At 49.4% G+C, this 11,405-nt stretch overlaps 2 protein-coding genes across 2 annotated transcripts; one reads left to right on the forward strand and one right to left on the reverse strand.

Moving 5' to 3' along the window:
- Positions 1-224: 224 nt before the first annotated feature.
- On the forward strand, positions 225-8,963 carry LOC131569118 (LIM homeobox transcription factor 1-beta-like). Its single transcript, XM_058821341.1, has 8 exons — positions 225-282; positions 1,918-2,107; positions 6,688-6,917; positions 7,443-7,600; positions 7,857-7,934; positions 8,039-8,156; positions 8,341-8,457; positions 8,580-8,963. Exons 1-8 carry the CDS (start codon positions 225-227, stop codon positions 8,819-8,821), a joined length of 1,191 nt encoding a protein of 396 aa, XP_058677324.1. The 3' UTR covers positions 8,822-8,963.
- Positions 8,964-9,337: 374 nt separating this feature from the next.
- On the reverse strand, positions 9,338-11,305 carry CHCHD5 (coiled-coil-helix-coiled-coil-helix domain containing 5). Its single transcript, XM_058821460.1, has 4 exons — positions 11,228-11,305; positions 10,617-10,754; positions 9,968-10,185; positions 9,338-9,567 (listed from the first exon to the last, which is right to left on the reverse strand). Coding segments are annotated over exons 1-4 (375 nt in total). The 5' UTR covers positions 11,230-11,305; the 3' UTR covers positions 9,338-9,550.
- Between the last annotated feature and the right edge of the window lie 100 nt (positions 11,306-11,405).

Below are 11,405 nucleotides of genomic sequence, written 5' to 3' on the forward strand. Positions count from 1 at the left end.
TCCTCACTCCCATCCCGGTGCTTTCCCTGTCCCTTCCCGTTCCCGATTTTCTCTCTCCGTTCCCGGTCTCCTCCCGGCTCTCCTTCCCGCACCTCTCCCGGCGCTTTCCCTGTTCCTCCCCGCTGCGCTCTCCGTTCCTTCCCGGTTTTCCCCCACTCCCATCCCATTTTTCCCCGGTTTTTCCTGGTTTTCCCCGACGTTTCCTCTCCCCTGCAGCCACCGGGATGAAGCCGGAGGAGGCTCCGTCCTGCCGGGAGCAGGGAACGCCGCTCCCTGGAGCCGGTGAGTACCGGGAATTCCGGGAATGACACTGGGAATATCACTGGGAATTCCCACTGGGAATCCCCGATTTCGGGATTTTTTTCCCATTCCTGGGTTCCTTTTCCCGTTTTTCCCAGAGTTTGTCTCTTTTTTCCTGTTTTTTTCCCTGCTCCAAACCCCCCCCTTTTCCCAATCTCGTTGTTTTTTTCTTTTAAGCAGAATTTCCGTGGTTTTTTACATTTTCCCGGGCTGGAATCCAGGATTTTCCCGGGGATTTTTCCCTGATCCCACTTTCCCAGAAATTCACAAAAATTCGTCCTCATTTCCTCTTTAATTATTCCCGGGTTTCCCCTCTAAATTAATCAGAAATTGGGATTTTAAATCCTTAATTTTAACCCCCAGTTGGGGGAAATGTGACTGGGGGAGTGAAAAATGTGGGGAAAAACCTCAGGAATGGGATAAAAATCTTTGGAAAATTCCCGGGAATTAGAATTGGGAATTTCGGGGTCCAAATTGGAGCTGGGTTTGGAATTTGGAATTGAAATTGGGATTGGAATTCCAAATTAAATCCAAGATCAGGGGCTCCCCTCATTCCCATTTTTCCCGGGACTTTTGGGCTCCATCCCTGGGATCTGGGGCCGGATTTTTCCCGGAATTCGGGCAGAAGAAACCCGGGAATGGCCTCGGGAGGAGGAGGAGGAGGCGCTGCCAGAGAAAAATTGGAATTTTTCCTCCCTCCCTTCCCTTTGAGGAGCTGCCAGAGATGAAAGTTGGGATAAAAATGAGGTAGAAAAATAAAATTCCCAAAAATCCAGAGTGAGAAAAAAAATCCCCAAATCCCCTGGATTCCTTCCCAAAATCCCCCAAATTCCTCTTTTTACCATGGAAAAATATTCCTTTGGATTTCTGGGAGCTCCGCATAGAATTTCCCTGATGTCCAACCCTGTTCTTCCTGGGTTCTCCCATGTTTCCCCCTGAATTTCCCTTGTTTTCCTTAAATCCTCCCCTTTCCCCCATTTTGCCCCAAATTTCCATATTTCTCCCAAATTTTCCAATTTTCCCCCAAATTTTCTCTTTTTCCCCCCAAATTTTCCCAATTTCTCCCAGATTTTTCCAGATTTTCCCCCAAACTCTCCATTCCCCAGGATTTTCCCCAAACTCTCCTATTTCCCCGGATTTTCCCCAATCTCTCAATTTTCCTATTTTTCCCCCCAAACTCTCCATTCCCCCAGATTTCCCCAATCTCTCCCTTTCCCCAGGATTTTCCCCCAATCCCTCCGTTCCACAAACTCTCCATTTCCCGGGATTTCCCCCCAATCTCTCTGTTCCCCCCGACTCTCCAATTTCCCTGTTTTTCCCCTCAGTCTCTCCCGCTGCCCAAACTCTCCATTTCCCCGGATTTCCCCCTCAGTCTGTCCCGCTCCCCAAACTCTCCATTTCCCCGGATTTCCCCCAATCTCTCCGTTGCCCCAGACTCTCCATTTCCCCGTTTTTCCCCCCAGTCTCTCCCGCTCCCCAAACTCTCCATTTCCCCGTTTTTCCCCCCAGTCTCTCCCGCTCCCCAAACTCTCCATTTCCCCGTTTTTCCCCCCAGTCTCTCCCGCTCCCCAAACTCTCCATTTCCCCGGATTTCCCCCCAATCTCTCCGTTCCCCAGGCTCCCCGCCCGCCGCGCTCCCGGTGCTGTGCGCGGGCTGCGGCCGCGGCATCTGGGACCGGTTCCTGCTGCGGGTGAACGAGCGCTCGTGGCACGAGCGGTGCCTGCGCTGCTCCGAGTGCGGCCGCGCCCTGCGGGGCCGCTGCTTCAGCCGCGAGCGCCGCCTGCTCTGCCCGCCCGACTACGAGCGGTGAGTCCGGCCCGGCCCTGCCGCCTTCCCCCCGCCATTTCCAGGGATTTCCCCTTTTTCCCCCCGATTTCCCCTTTTCTCCCACGATTTTCCCCTTTTCCCCCCGGTTTTCCCCTTCTTTCCCCCGTTTTTCCCCCTTTTTCCCCCTTTTCCCCAGATTTTCCCCATTTTTCAAGGGTTTTTTTCCCAATTTTTCAAGCGTTTTCCCCTGGATTTCCATTACTTTCCCATTTTCCCCCTGATTTTCCCCATTTTCCAGGTTTTCCCCCCATTTTCCAAAGTTTTTCCCTGGCTTTCCTTGATTTTCCCTTTTTTTTCCCCCAATTATCCCCATTTTCCCCCTGATTTTCCCCATTTTTCAAGTTTTTTCCCCATTTTTCAAGGTTTTCACCCCTATTTTTCAAGGTTTTCCATCACATTTTTAGAGGTTGTTTTTTTCCCCATTTTCAAGGGTTTCCCCTGGTTTTCCATGATTTTCCCTTTTTTCCCCTAATTTTCCCCATCTTTCAATGTTTTTCCCTGCTTTTCCCACGATTTTCCCCATTTTTCCAGGAATTCTCCCTCCTTTCCCCCCCCTTTTCCCAAGGAACTGGATGAGGATGGATAGGATCGTTTTCCCCACAAAACCCCCAAATCCGAAGGGATTTTTCATGGAATTCTCCCCTTTCCAGGGCCCCTTCCAGAGGCACCTGTCCCGTAAATCGGGGGAAAAAAAAAAGAAAAATAGAAAAAAGGGAGGAAAACTCCCTTCGGAATCCCTTTGAAGTCGGATTTCTGGGAATTCGGGAGGGATCCGAGCCCTTGGAGCCGTTCCCGGCCTCCTCCTCCGGAATTTTTTGGGATGAACTCGCCTCGAACTCCTCTTCCAGCTCTTTTTTCTCAGGTTTTTGAGACTTCTCCTGGAATTTTGGGTTTTTTTTGGGATCTGATCCCGCCCCATCCCCAAATTCCCATCAGGATCCCCTCAGGAATTCCCAGGAACCTCCAATCCCAGATATTCCCGGCCCATGGATTGGGAAAACCCCGGGAATTTGGGCCCAGGATTTGGAGAATCCTCAGGAAAACCAAATTCCCACATTTCCTCCCCTTTTTTCCCCTATTTTCTCACTTTTCCAAGCACCCAGACCCAAAATTGCCATAAAAACCAGGAGAAAAATCTGAATTTTCCTCCCTCAGGGGATTAAAAATATGGGATTTGGTCATTCCAGGTGTTAAAAATCCGGAGTTTTGGCCATTCCCAAGGTTAAAAATGGGAATTTTGGCTCCATTGGAGCAGATACGTGCCCTTTCCCACCCAGAAAAATTTTGGGAACGGGGCCCAGGTTTGGTTAATCTTTAATTCCCTGGGGGAGCAGCGAATTCCAGAGGCAAAAGTCTGGAAAAAATCGGGATCCGTGACCAAATCCCTGGGATTTTGGGGTCTTTTTCCCATTTTGTTGGGGATTTTTGGGATTGAGGTTTGGGAAATTTGGGGAGTTTGGGAATTCGGATTCCAAGGGCTGAGGGAGAGGGGGAAATTTGGGAAACTGGGGAGAAATCTAGGATTTTTTGGGATGAAAAAGAGGGGAAAGGGTGCTGGGGGTGGATTTGGGAGGGGAAATTTGGGAATTCTGGGATTCCCATTCCCCCCTTTCCCCATTCCTGTTTTTCCCAGCTCCCGGATCCCGTGGGATAATGAATCCTATGGAATGAATTCCCTAAAAATCCCATCAAATTCCCAAATCCCATTAATTCCCGGAGTCTCATTTGCATATCCCCTTCATTTCCTGGGATTCATTAAAACCCATTCCCTGGGTTTTTTCCCCATTCTGGGCTGGATATTCCCATTTTTCCTGATTTTTTTCTTTCTCTGTTTTTCTTTCTTTTCCTCTTTTTTAATTCACAATTTTCTCCTTTCCCATTTTCCCTGTTTTTTCCATCTTTCCCTATTTTATCATTAATAATAATTCCTAATAATTACCCATATTATTATTATGAAATAGCAATAATTCTACTTATTATATATTATTTGTTATTTAAATTATATAATTAAAATTAATAGAATTATTATTAGCTATTATTAATCATACATTAGTACCATTATATACTATCCTTCTGTTATTATTCTCCTATTATTATTACTATTATTATTTTAATTTTTATTATATTCTACTTATTATTTATTCTTATTTTTCATTAACTATAATTTATTCAAGTTATTAGGATTATTATTAATTATTATTAATTATTACCATTCTATTCCTCCCTTCTATTATTATTAAACCTAACTCTCATTAGTAACAATAATTATCAGCACTAATTATTAGTCCAGCTTCTGTTGATTATTAATAATTTTTATAATTGCTAATAATGATTTGGATAATAAATACAATGGATTAATAACAATATTATTTACTGTAAATATTAATAACTATTTAAAAATTATTAATATTTGCATTTTTTATTCCCATTTTTTCCCTGCTTTTCTCCCCCTCTCCCCATCCCCACCTTTAATTAACCCTCCCCTAATGAATCATTAATGAGCTCCTCTCATTAAATCCTCATTAATTCCTCCCCTCCCCCACTCCCACTCTTCCAATTTTTTATTTTATTCCAATTTTTTTCTCCTTCCCCCCGGAATGGGCAGAAAAAGCCGGAAATTGGAAAAGCCCAACAGGAAATTGAGGTGGGATAAGATCGGGAGGGGAATTCCTGCCTGGAATTTTAATGGATCCAAACCTCAGCCCAAAATCCCTTCTTTTCCCTCTTTTTTTCCCCAAAAAAAAACCCAATCCAGGAGGAAAAATTTTTTTTAAATCCCCAAAATTTCCCATTGTTTTCCTTCTTTTTTCCCCCCAGAAATCCAGGAGGAAAAATCAAAAATAAAATCCCACTTTTAAGGAAAACCATTCCAAATCCACAAAAACAAAATCACAAAAATTTCCTAGTTTTTCCACCTTTTTTTTCCCCTTTTTTTCCCCCAGAAAACCCAAAATCCGGTAGAAAAACGGTCCCTAAAATTTAAAAAAAACCCGATTTTTAGGGGAAAACTCCCCCAAAAATTCCCAAAACTCAGGGGTTCCCATAAAATACAAGGGGCTGGGAAGGGAAACCTCCGGCAAATCCAATTCCAGCGGCGGCTCCGGCCGGGGGCTCCGACCCCCCTGGCTCCAGCGGAAATTGCTCCGGCAGAAATCCGGGATAATCCGATCAGCTCCGTTATTAAATTTTCCAGCCCTGGCTCCGTTATTAAAATTCCCAGAATTCCCAGCTCCGGCACCAAAGGGGGAAAAAAACTGAATTTTTTTTTTATCCCTTCTTATTTTTTTCACTGTGTTTTTTATGCAGCTGGGAAAGGGGAAAACATGGGGGAAAATCCTCCCAAAAATGGGAAAATCCCAAAAAATGGGAGCGCATCCCGAGTTTTCCTCCACGTGGGTGGGAAAGGGATCCCAAAAATGGGATTTTCCAGGGTTTTTTCCATGGAAAAGCTGCTTGGAATGTTCAGCTATTCCCAAATCTGACCTCTTCCAGGGAAATGGGGCCCAAAAATTGGGATTTTCCTGGGTGGTGTTTCCCTGGAATGTCCAGCTTTTCCCAAATCCTGTCATTCCCAAAAAAAACAGGGCCCCAAAAATGGGGATTCTCCTGGGAAAAGAGGGATTTGGGATCATTCCCATTTTCACAATATCCCAATTCCCATTCCCAATTTTTGTGGAGATTCTCCCCTTTCCCAAATCCCTCTGGAAAAACCCAAAATCCCTGGGGGAAAAAAACCCCAAAAAAATCCTGGGAAAAAAAACCACCCCCCCACCCTTTTCCCACATTCCTGTTTCCATGGAAACCCCGAGGGAATTATTGGGATTTAAGCAGATTCTGGGGATATTAAAAAACCTTGGAGAGGCTCTCCAGGAATTCCCGGGAATTTTAATTCCCACTAATTGAAGCTGACGGGGATTTTATGAGCTTGGGGTTGCTTTATTCCCAAAAAAGGGGCTGGAAATGTGGGAAAAATCCCCTTTTTTTGGGAATTCTGGTGGGAACATCCCAAACCCCCCCCAAATACTGGGATACAAAGGGCAGAAATGTCCCAAAACCCCAAATCCCAGGATCTTTTTCCCCAAATCCCATTTTTTTTCCCCCCAAACCTCAGGATTTTTCCCCTAATACCCCAAGTTCTTCCCCCAGCCCCATTTTTCCCCTCAAATCCTGGGTTTTTCTTCCCCCAAATCCCAGGATTTTTTCCCCAAATTCAGGATTTCCTCCACAAATCCCATTTTTTTTCCCCTGAAAATCCTGGGTTTTTGTCCTGCGAAATCCTGAAATATATTCCCCCCAAACCCCAGGATATTTCCCCCAAAACCCCTGGGATATTTTCCCCCCACATCTGGGGATACTTTTCCCCAAATCTGGGGGACATTTTCCTTGAATCCCAGGACATTTCCCCTCAGACCCGAGGATATTTCCCCAAAACCCCAGGACTATTTCCCCCCACATCCAGGGATATTCCCCCCCCAAATCCCAGGATATCTTCCCCCCAGATCCCAGCCTTTTTCCCCCAATTCCGAGGATGTTTCCCCCTAAATGCCGGCTGTCCGCAGGCTGTTCCCGCGGCGCTGCGGCCGCTGCCTGGGCGCGCTGGGGCGCTCGGAGCGCGTCCTGCGGGTCCTGGGCCGCGTTTTCCACGAGCGCTGCCTCCGCTGCGGCTCCTGCGGCCGCCGCCTCCGCAGCGGCGACGAGTTCGTGCTGCGGGACGGGCGCATCCTGTGCCGCGGGCACGCCGAGCCCGAGCCCGAGCCCGGGGCCACCAGCCCCGCCGCCGAAGATGGAGGTAAAAAATTATTATTGTTATTAACAACAATAACAATAATAATAAATTAAAGGATTTTTGGGCAGTTTTTTGGAATTTTTGGGGAAATTCTGGGGTATTTTTTTGGATTTTTTTCTGCGTTTTTTGGTACTTTTTTGGGAATTTTGGGGGTATTTTTGAGGATTTTTTCGGGGGGGGGTTGGGTTTTTGGGGATATTTTTAGGGGGTTTTGAATTTTTTTTTTCTTAGTGATTTTTAAAAATTATTTTCTTAGGGGCTTTTTTGGGAATATTTTGGATTTTTTTTTTTTTAGTATTTTTTGGGAGTCTTTTGCATAATTTTTTTAAAGACTTTTGGGGATTTTTTTTTTTTATTGTTTGAGGAGATTTCTTGAGAATTTCTTAGGGCTGGAACAGCCAAACCTTTCCTTGGAAATTCGAGGCCTGGAGCAGCCCAAAAAACCAAAATCCTCTGGGAATTCCAAGTCCCAGTGAAGGATTTTGATTTTTTCCCCCCAAAATTCCTTTTTTGTTTTTCTGGCCACAGCTCAGAGCGAGGACGAGGAGAGCCGGGATTCCCGGTGCTCCCGGAATTCCGGCGGGAAGGATCCCAAACGTTCCAAGCGGCCCCGAACCATCCTGAGCTCCCAACAGCGCCGGGCGTTCAAAGCCTCCTTCGAGGTCTCCTCCAAACCCTGCCGGAAGGTGCCGGAACGTTCTGGAACATGCTGGGAATGGGCTGGGAATGGGCCAGGATTGATCCGGGATTATTTCGGGATTTTGGGATGGGGTTCTGGAATCGGGATCGGGGGCTGGAATTACAAAGGAATTTTCCCCCGTTCCCGCTCTCCTTCCTCGAATTCTGAGCGATTTTTCCCCATTCCCCGTCTCCTTCCCGGAATTCCGAGGGATTTTTCCCCATTTCCGGTCTCCTTCCCGGAATTCCGAGGGATTTTTCCAGGTGCGGGAGACGCTGGCGGCCGAGACGGGGCTGACGGTCCGGGTGGTCCAGGTGTGGTTCCAGAACCAACGAGCCAAGGTGGGAATTCCCGGAATTCCGGGATAAAAAACAACCCCACATCCTCCAGAATCGGGGTTTTCTTGGGATTTTCCTGGGATTTTTCCGTGGTTTTTTCCTCCCAGATGAAGAAGATTGCCCGCAGGCGGCAGCAGCAGGAGCAGCTCGGAAATTCCAGAGGGGGAATTCCAGGCGGGAGAGGACCCGGGAGGAGCGGCCGGGATGGGAATGAGGATGAGGAGGGTCAGGAATGACGGGAATGGGGTGGGAAAACGGGAATGGGGTGGGAAAATGGGGATGGGGTGGATCAGGGATGGAGGGATCAGGAATTGGGAAGTCACAACATCCCCATCCCACATCCCAATATCCCATATCCTGATATCTCACATCCTGATATTCCACATCCTGCCATTCCCGACGTTCCCAGGCCTGCAGCGGATCCTGGTCCCGTTTTCCCGGATTCCACCGCCACCCCTGGAGCCCAACGGATTCGGGAGCGAGGCCGGAACTTTCCGGGGAACCCCCTCGGAGCTCCGGCCCTATGGTAACTGCAGGGAATTCCAGGAATTCCAGGAATTCAGCTGGGGCAGGCTGGGAATCCCCAGGCCCCATCCCGGTTTTCCCAATTTTTCCTGATTTTTCCCAATTTTTCCCACCTTTTCCCAGACTCTGAGGGAGTTTTCCAGGAGCTGGACGGGGACACCCTGGGATCCTTGGGAGCGGCCTTGATCTCCACAGAGAATTCCCAGCAGCTGATCCTCGGGAATGCTGGAATTCCTGAAATCCCCGAGCCCAGGGATGCCCTGGAGCGCCTGTACCCCGGGAATGCCAGAATTCCCGAAATGCCCGAGCCCGGGAATCCCATGGAGTGCCTGTACTCCATGCAGAGCTCCTACTTCACATCCTGACAGCCCGGAATTCCCGAAAATCCCAGTCCTGGGAATCCCAAAAAAACTGGGATCAATCCCCCCCCGCCCAGGATTCTGCTGGAATTTCGGATTTTCCCATTGCTCCCCTGCCAATTTTGAGAAATTCTGGGGGGGGGGGGAATTTTTGGGAATGCTTTTTTTTTTTTTTTTTTGCATGTCTGGTGGGAAATAAATCCCAGGAAAAAAAAAAAAAAAGGAAAAAAAAAAAGACAGAAAAGTTTTGGGAATTTGGGGGATGTGGTGGGATTGGAATTCCCAGAATTTTGGGGCTCCCAAGGGTTGAGGTTTCCGGAAATCCCAGAGTTTTTTTTTCCCATGGAAAACAGGGACTCCAATGTCCGAATAATTCCGTGGGACCACGAGATTCCCAAAAAAAACCCATAAACAGGGAGGGAACCAAGAAAATGCTGAAAAAGATGGAAAAGGTGGGGAAAAAAGCAGGAAAAGATGGGGAAAAAAAGGAGGGGAAAAAAGGAAAAAATTTGGAAGGAAAAGTAGAATTTTTGGTCTCATCCCGAAGATTCCTGGGGAGACCATGCTGGAATTTTAATTTCTTCCTCCAATTTTTGGAATAAAAGCCCAGGAATCTGCAGGGAATAGTGGATCAGGCCCTACATCCCAGGGCTCCTTTTCCAGAGGGGCAATTCCCAGGATTTGGGAGGAGATTCCGGAAGGTTCTGAGGCTTTCTCGACATTCCTGGATGGGTTTTAATTCCAGGGATTCTCTGGGGAGGGAAAAAAAGGGAAAAGAAATCACATTTTTATCCCAAAATTCCAATTTTTTCCCAAATTTCCTTTTTCCACCTTTTCCATGGAAAAAAAAAAGTGGCCCCTGGGTGGGTTTTGGGGAATTCAAATCCCACTTTTGTCCCAAAATTCCAGCATTTCCTGAAGCAGGAGAGGCCAGGGCCATTTTTAGGGTTTAATTCCCATTTTTATACCAAAATTCCAGCTCCAAATTGCCTTCCAGGGGTTCCAGCCTCACCTGTGGAGATGGCACTGGGGGTGACACTGGGGGTTACACTTTGGGTGACACTGGGGATGACACTTTGGGTGCAGAACAGGAATTGGCTGACGTGAGGGCTGCATTTGGGGTTTAATTCCCTTTTTTACCCCAAAATTCACCTGCGGAGGTGGCACTGGGGCTGTCCCTGGGGGTGGCACTGGTTGTGGCCGTGGCAGTGTCCCCTGGGGTGGCACTCTGGGTGACATTCTGGGCGCAGAGCAGGAACTGGCTGACGTGGGGGCCGCACTCGGCCGCGCTCCGGGGCCGCTCCCGCAGGCAGCGCTCGAAGGCCCCAAAGGAGTCAGAGCAATCCTGGCGTATCCGGCGCACCAGGGGGCTGCAAGGCAGCGGAAAAACAGGAGGCAAAAATGGGAAAATAGCAGGGAAAATATCGGAGAAACATTGGGAAAATCAGGAAAACAGTGGGGAAAATATCGGGGAAAATGGGAAAATATTGGGGAAAACGTTAAAATTGGGATCGATGCCACGGGACCCATCCCTGGGATCAGCCCCAGGGATCGGGATCAGAGTCCCCAGTGTGTGTCACTTACGTTTGGGGACACTTGGTGACAATCCCAGTGTCCCCAGTCTGTGTCACTCACTGGTTGGATGCGCACTCGGTGACGCTCAGGGACAGTTGGTGACAATCCCAGTGTCCCCAGTGCCCCCAGTCTGTGTCACTCACTGGTTGGATGTGCACTCGGTGACGCTCAGGGACAGTTGGTGACAATCCCAGTGTCCCCAGTGCCCCCAGTCTGTGTCACTCACTGGTTGGATGCGCACTCGGTGACGCTCAGGGACAGCTGGTGACAATCCCGGTGCCAGCTCCCGGGGCTCGCGGCCACGCAGCGCCCGTAGCGCTCCAGCTCCGGCCCGCAGAGCTGGGCGGTGACGGCCAGCGCCTCCCTGCGACAGCGAAAGCGACAATGTGACAGGGACAGTGTCACCTCCGCGGGACAGGGACAGTGTGACAGGGACAGTGTCACCTCATGGTGACGGCCAGCGCCTCCCTGCGACAGTGACAGGGACATTGGCAATAGCGGGGATACCCGGACAGCGGGGTTGGAACAGGAGGGACACTGAGGGGACACCGAGGGGACACAGAGGGTCGGAACCGGGTCACAATCGGTGAGGGGACACCGAGAGGACACAAAGGGGCGGAACCGGGTCACAACTGCGGGACACGGAGGGGCGGAACCGGGGACACCGAGGGGGGACAGGGTGGCCGCGAACACCGCGGGAAACGCGGGGCCTTGAAGAGTGAGAGGGACCCGAGGGGACAGAGCGCGGTAAGAGGGACACGGAGGGGACACAGCGCGACGCGAGGGACCGGGAGGGGACACGAGGGATACGGCCCGGCCCCGCCGCTCCTCACTCACATGGCGCCTCCTCCTCCGCCACCGCTTCACTTCCGCCACTCTCTCACTCTGCGCATGCGCCCCGCTCTCACCTCCGCCACTCCCTCACTCTGCGCGTGTGTGCTGTCCCGAGGCGGGAAGCACGGGCTCGGCGCAGGCGCAGAGGCGGAGCGAAAGCGGAAGCGGCGCGGCGAGAGCG

The sequence above is a fragment of the Ammospiza caudacuta genome, chromosome 29 (assembly GCF_027887145.1).
Source record: "Ammospiza caudacuta isolate bAmmCau1 chromosome 29, bAmmCau1.pri, whole genome shotgun sequence".
NCBI classification, from domain to species: Eukaryota; Metazoa; Chordata; class Aves; order Passeriformes; family Passerellidae; genus Ammospiza; species Ammospiza caudacuta.

Coding starts and splice junctions, on each gene's coding strand:
- LOC131569118 (XM_058821341.1), top strand. CDS start 225: ATGAAGCCGGAGGAGGCTCCGTCCTGCCGGGAGCAGGGAACGCCGCTC. Junction 283..1,917: donor AACGCCGCTCCCTGGAGCCG/GTGAGTACCGGG, acceptor TCCGTTCCCCAG/GCTCCCCGCCCGCCGCGCTC. Junction 7,601..7,856: donor CCTCCAAACCCTGCCGGAAG/GTGCCGGAACGT, acceptor GGATTTTTCCAG/GTGCGGGAGACGCTGGCGGC.
- CHCHD5 (XM_058821460.1), bottom strand. Junction 10,186..10,616: donor ACCGAGTGCGCATCCAACCA/GTGAGTGACACA, acceptor GCTGCCTTGCAG/CCCCCTGGTGCGCCGGATAC.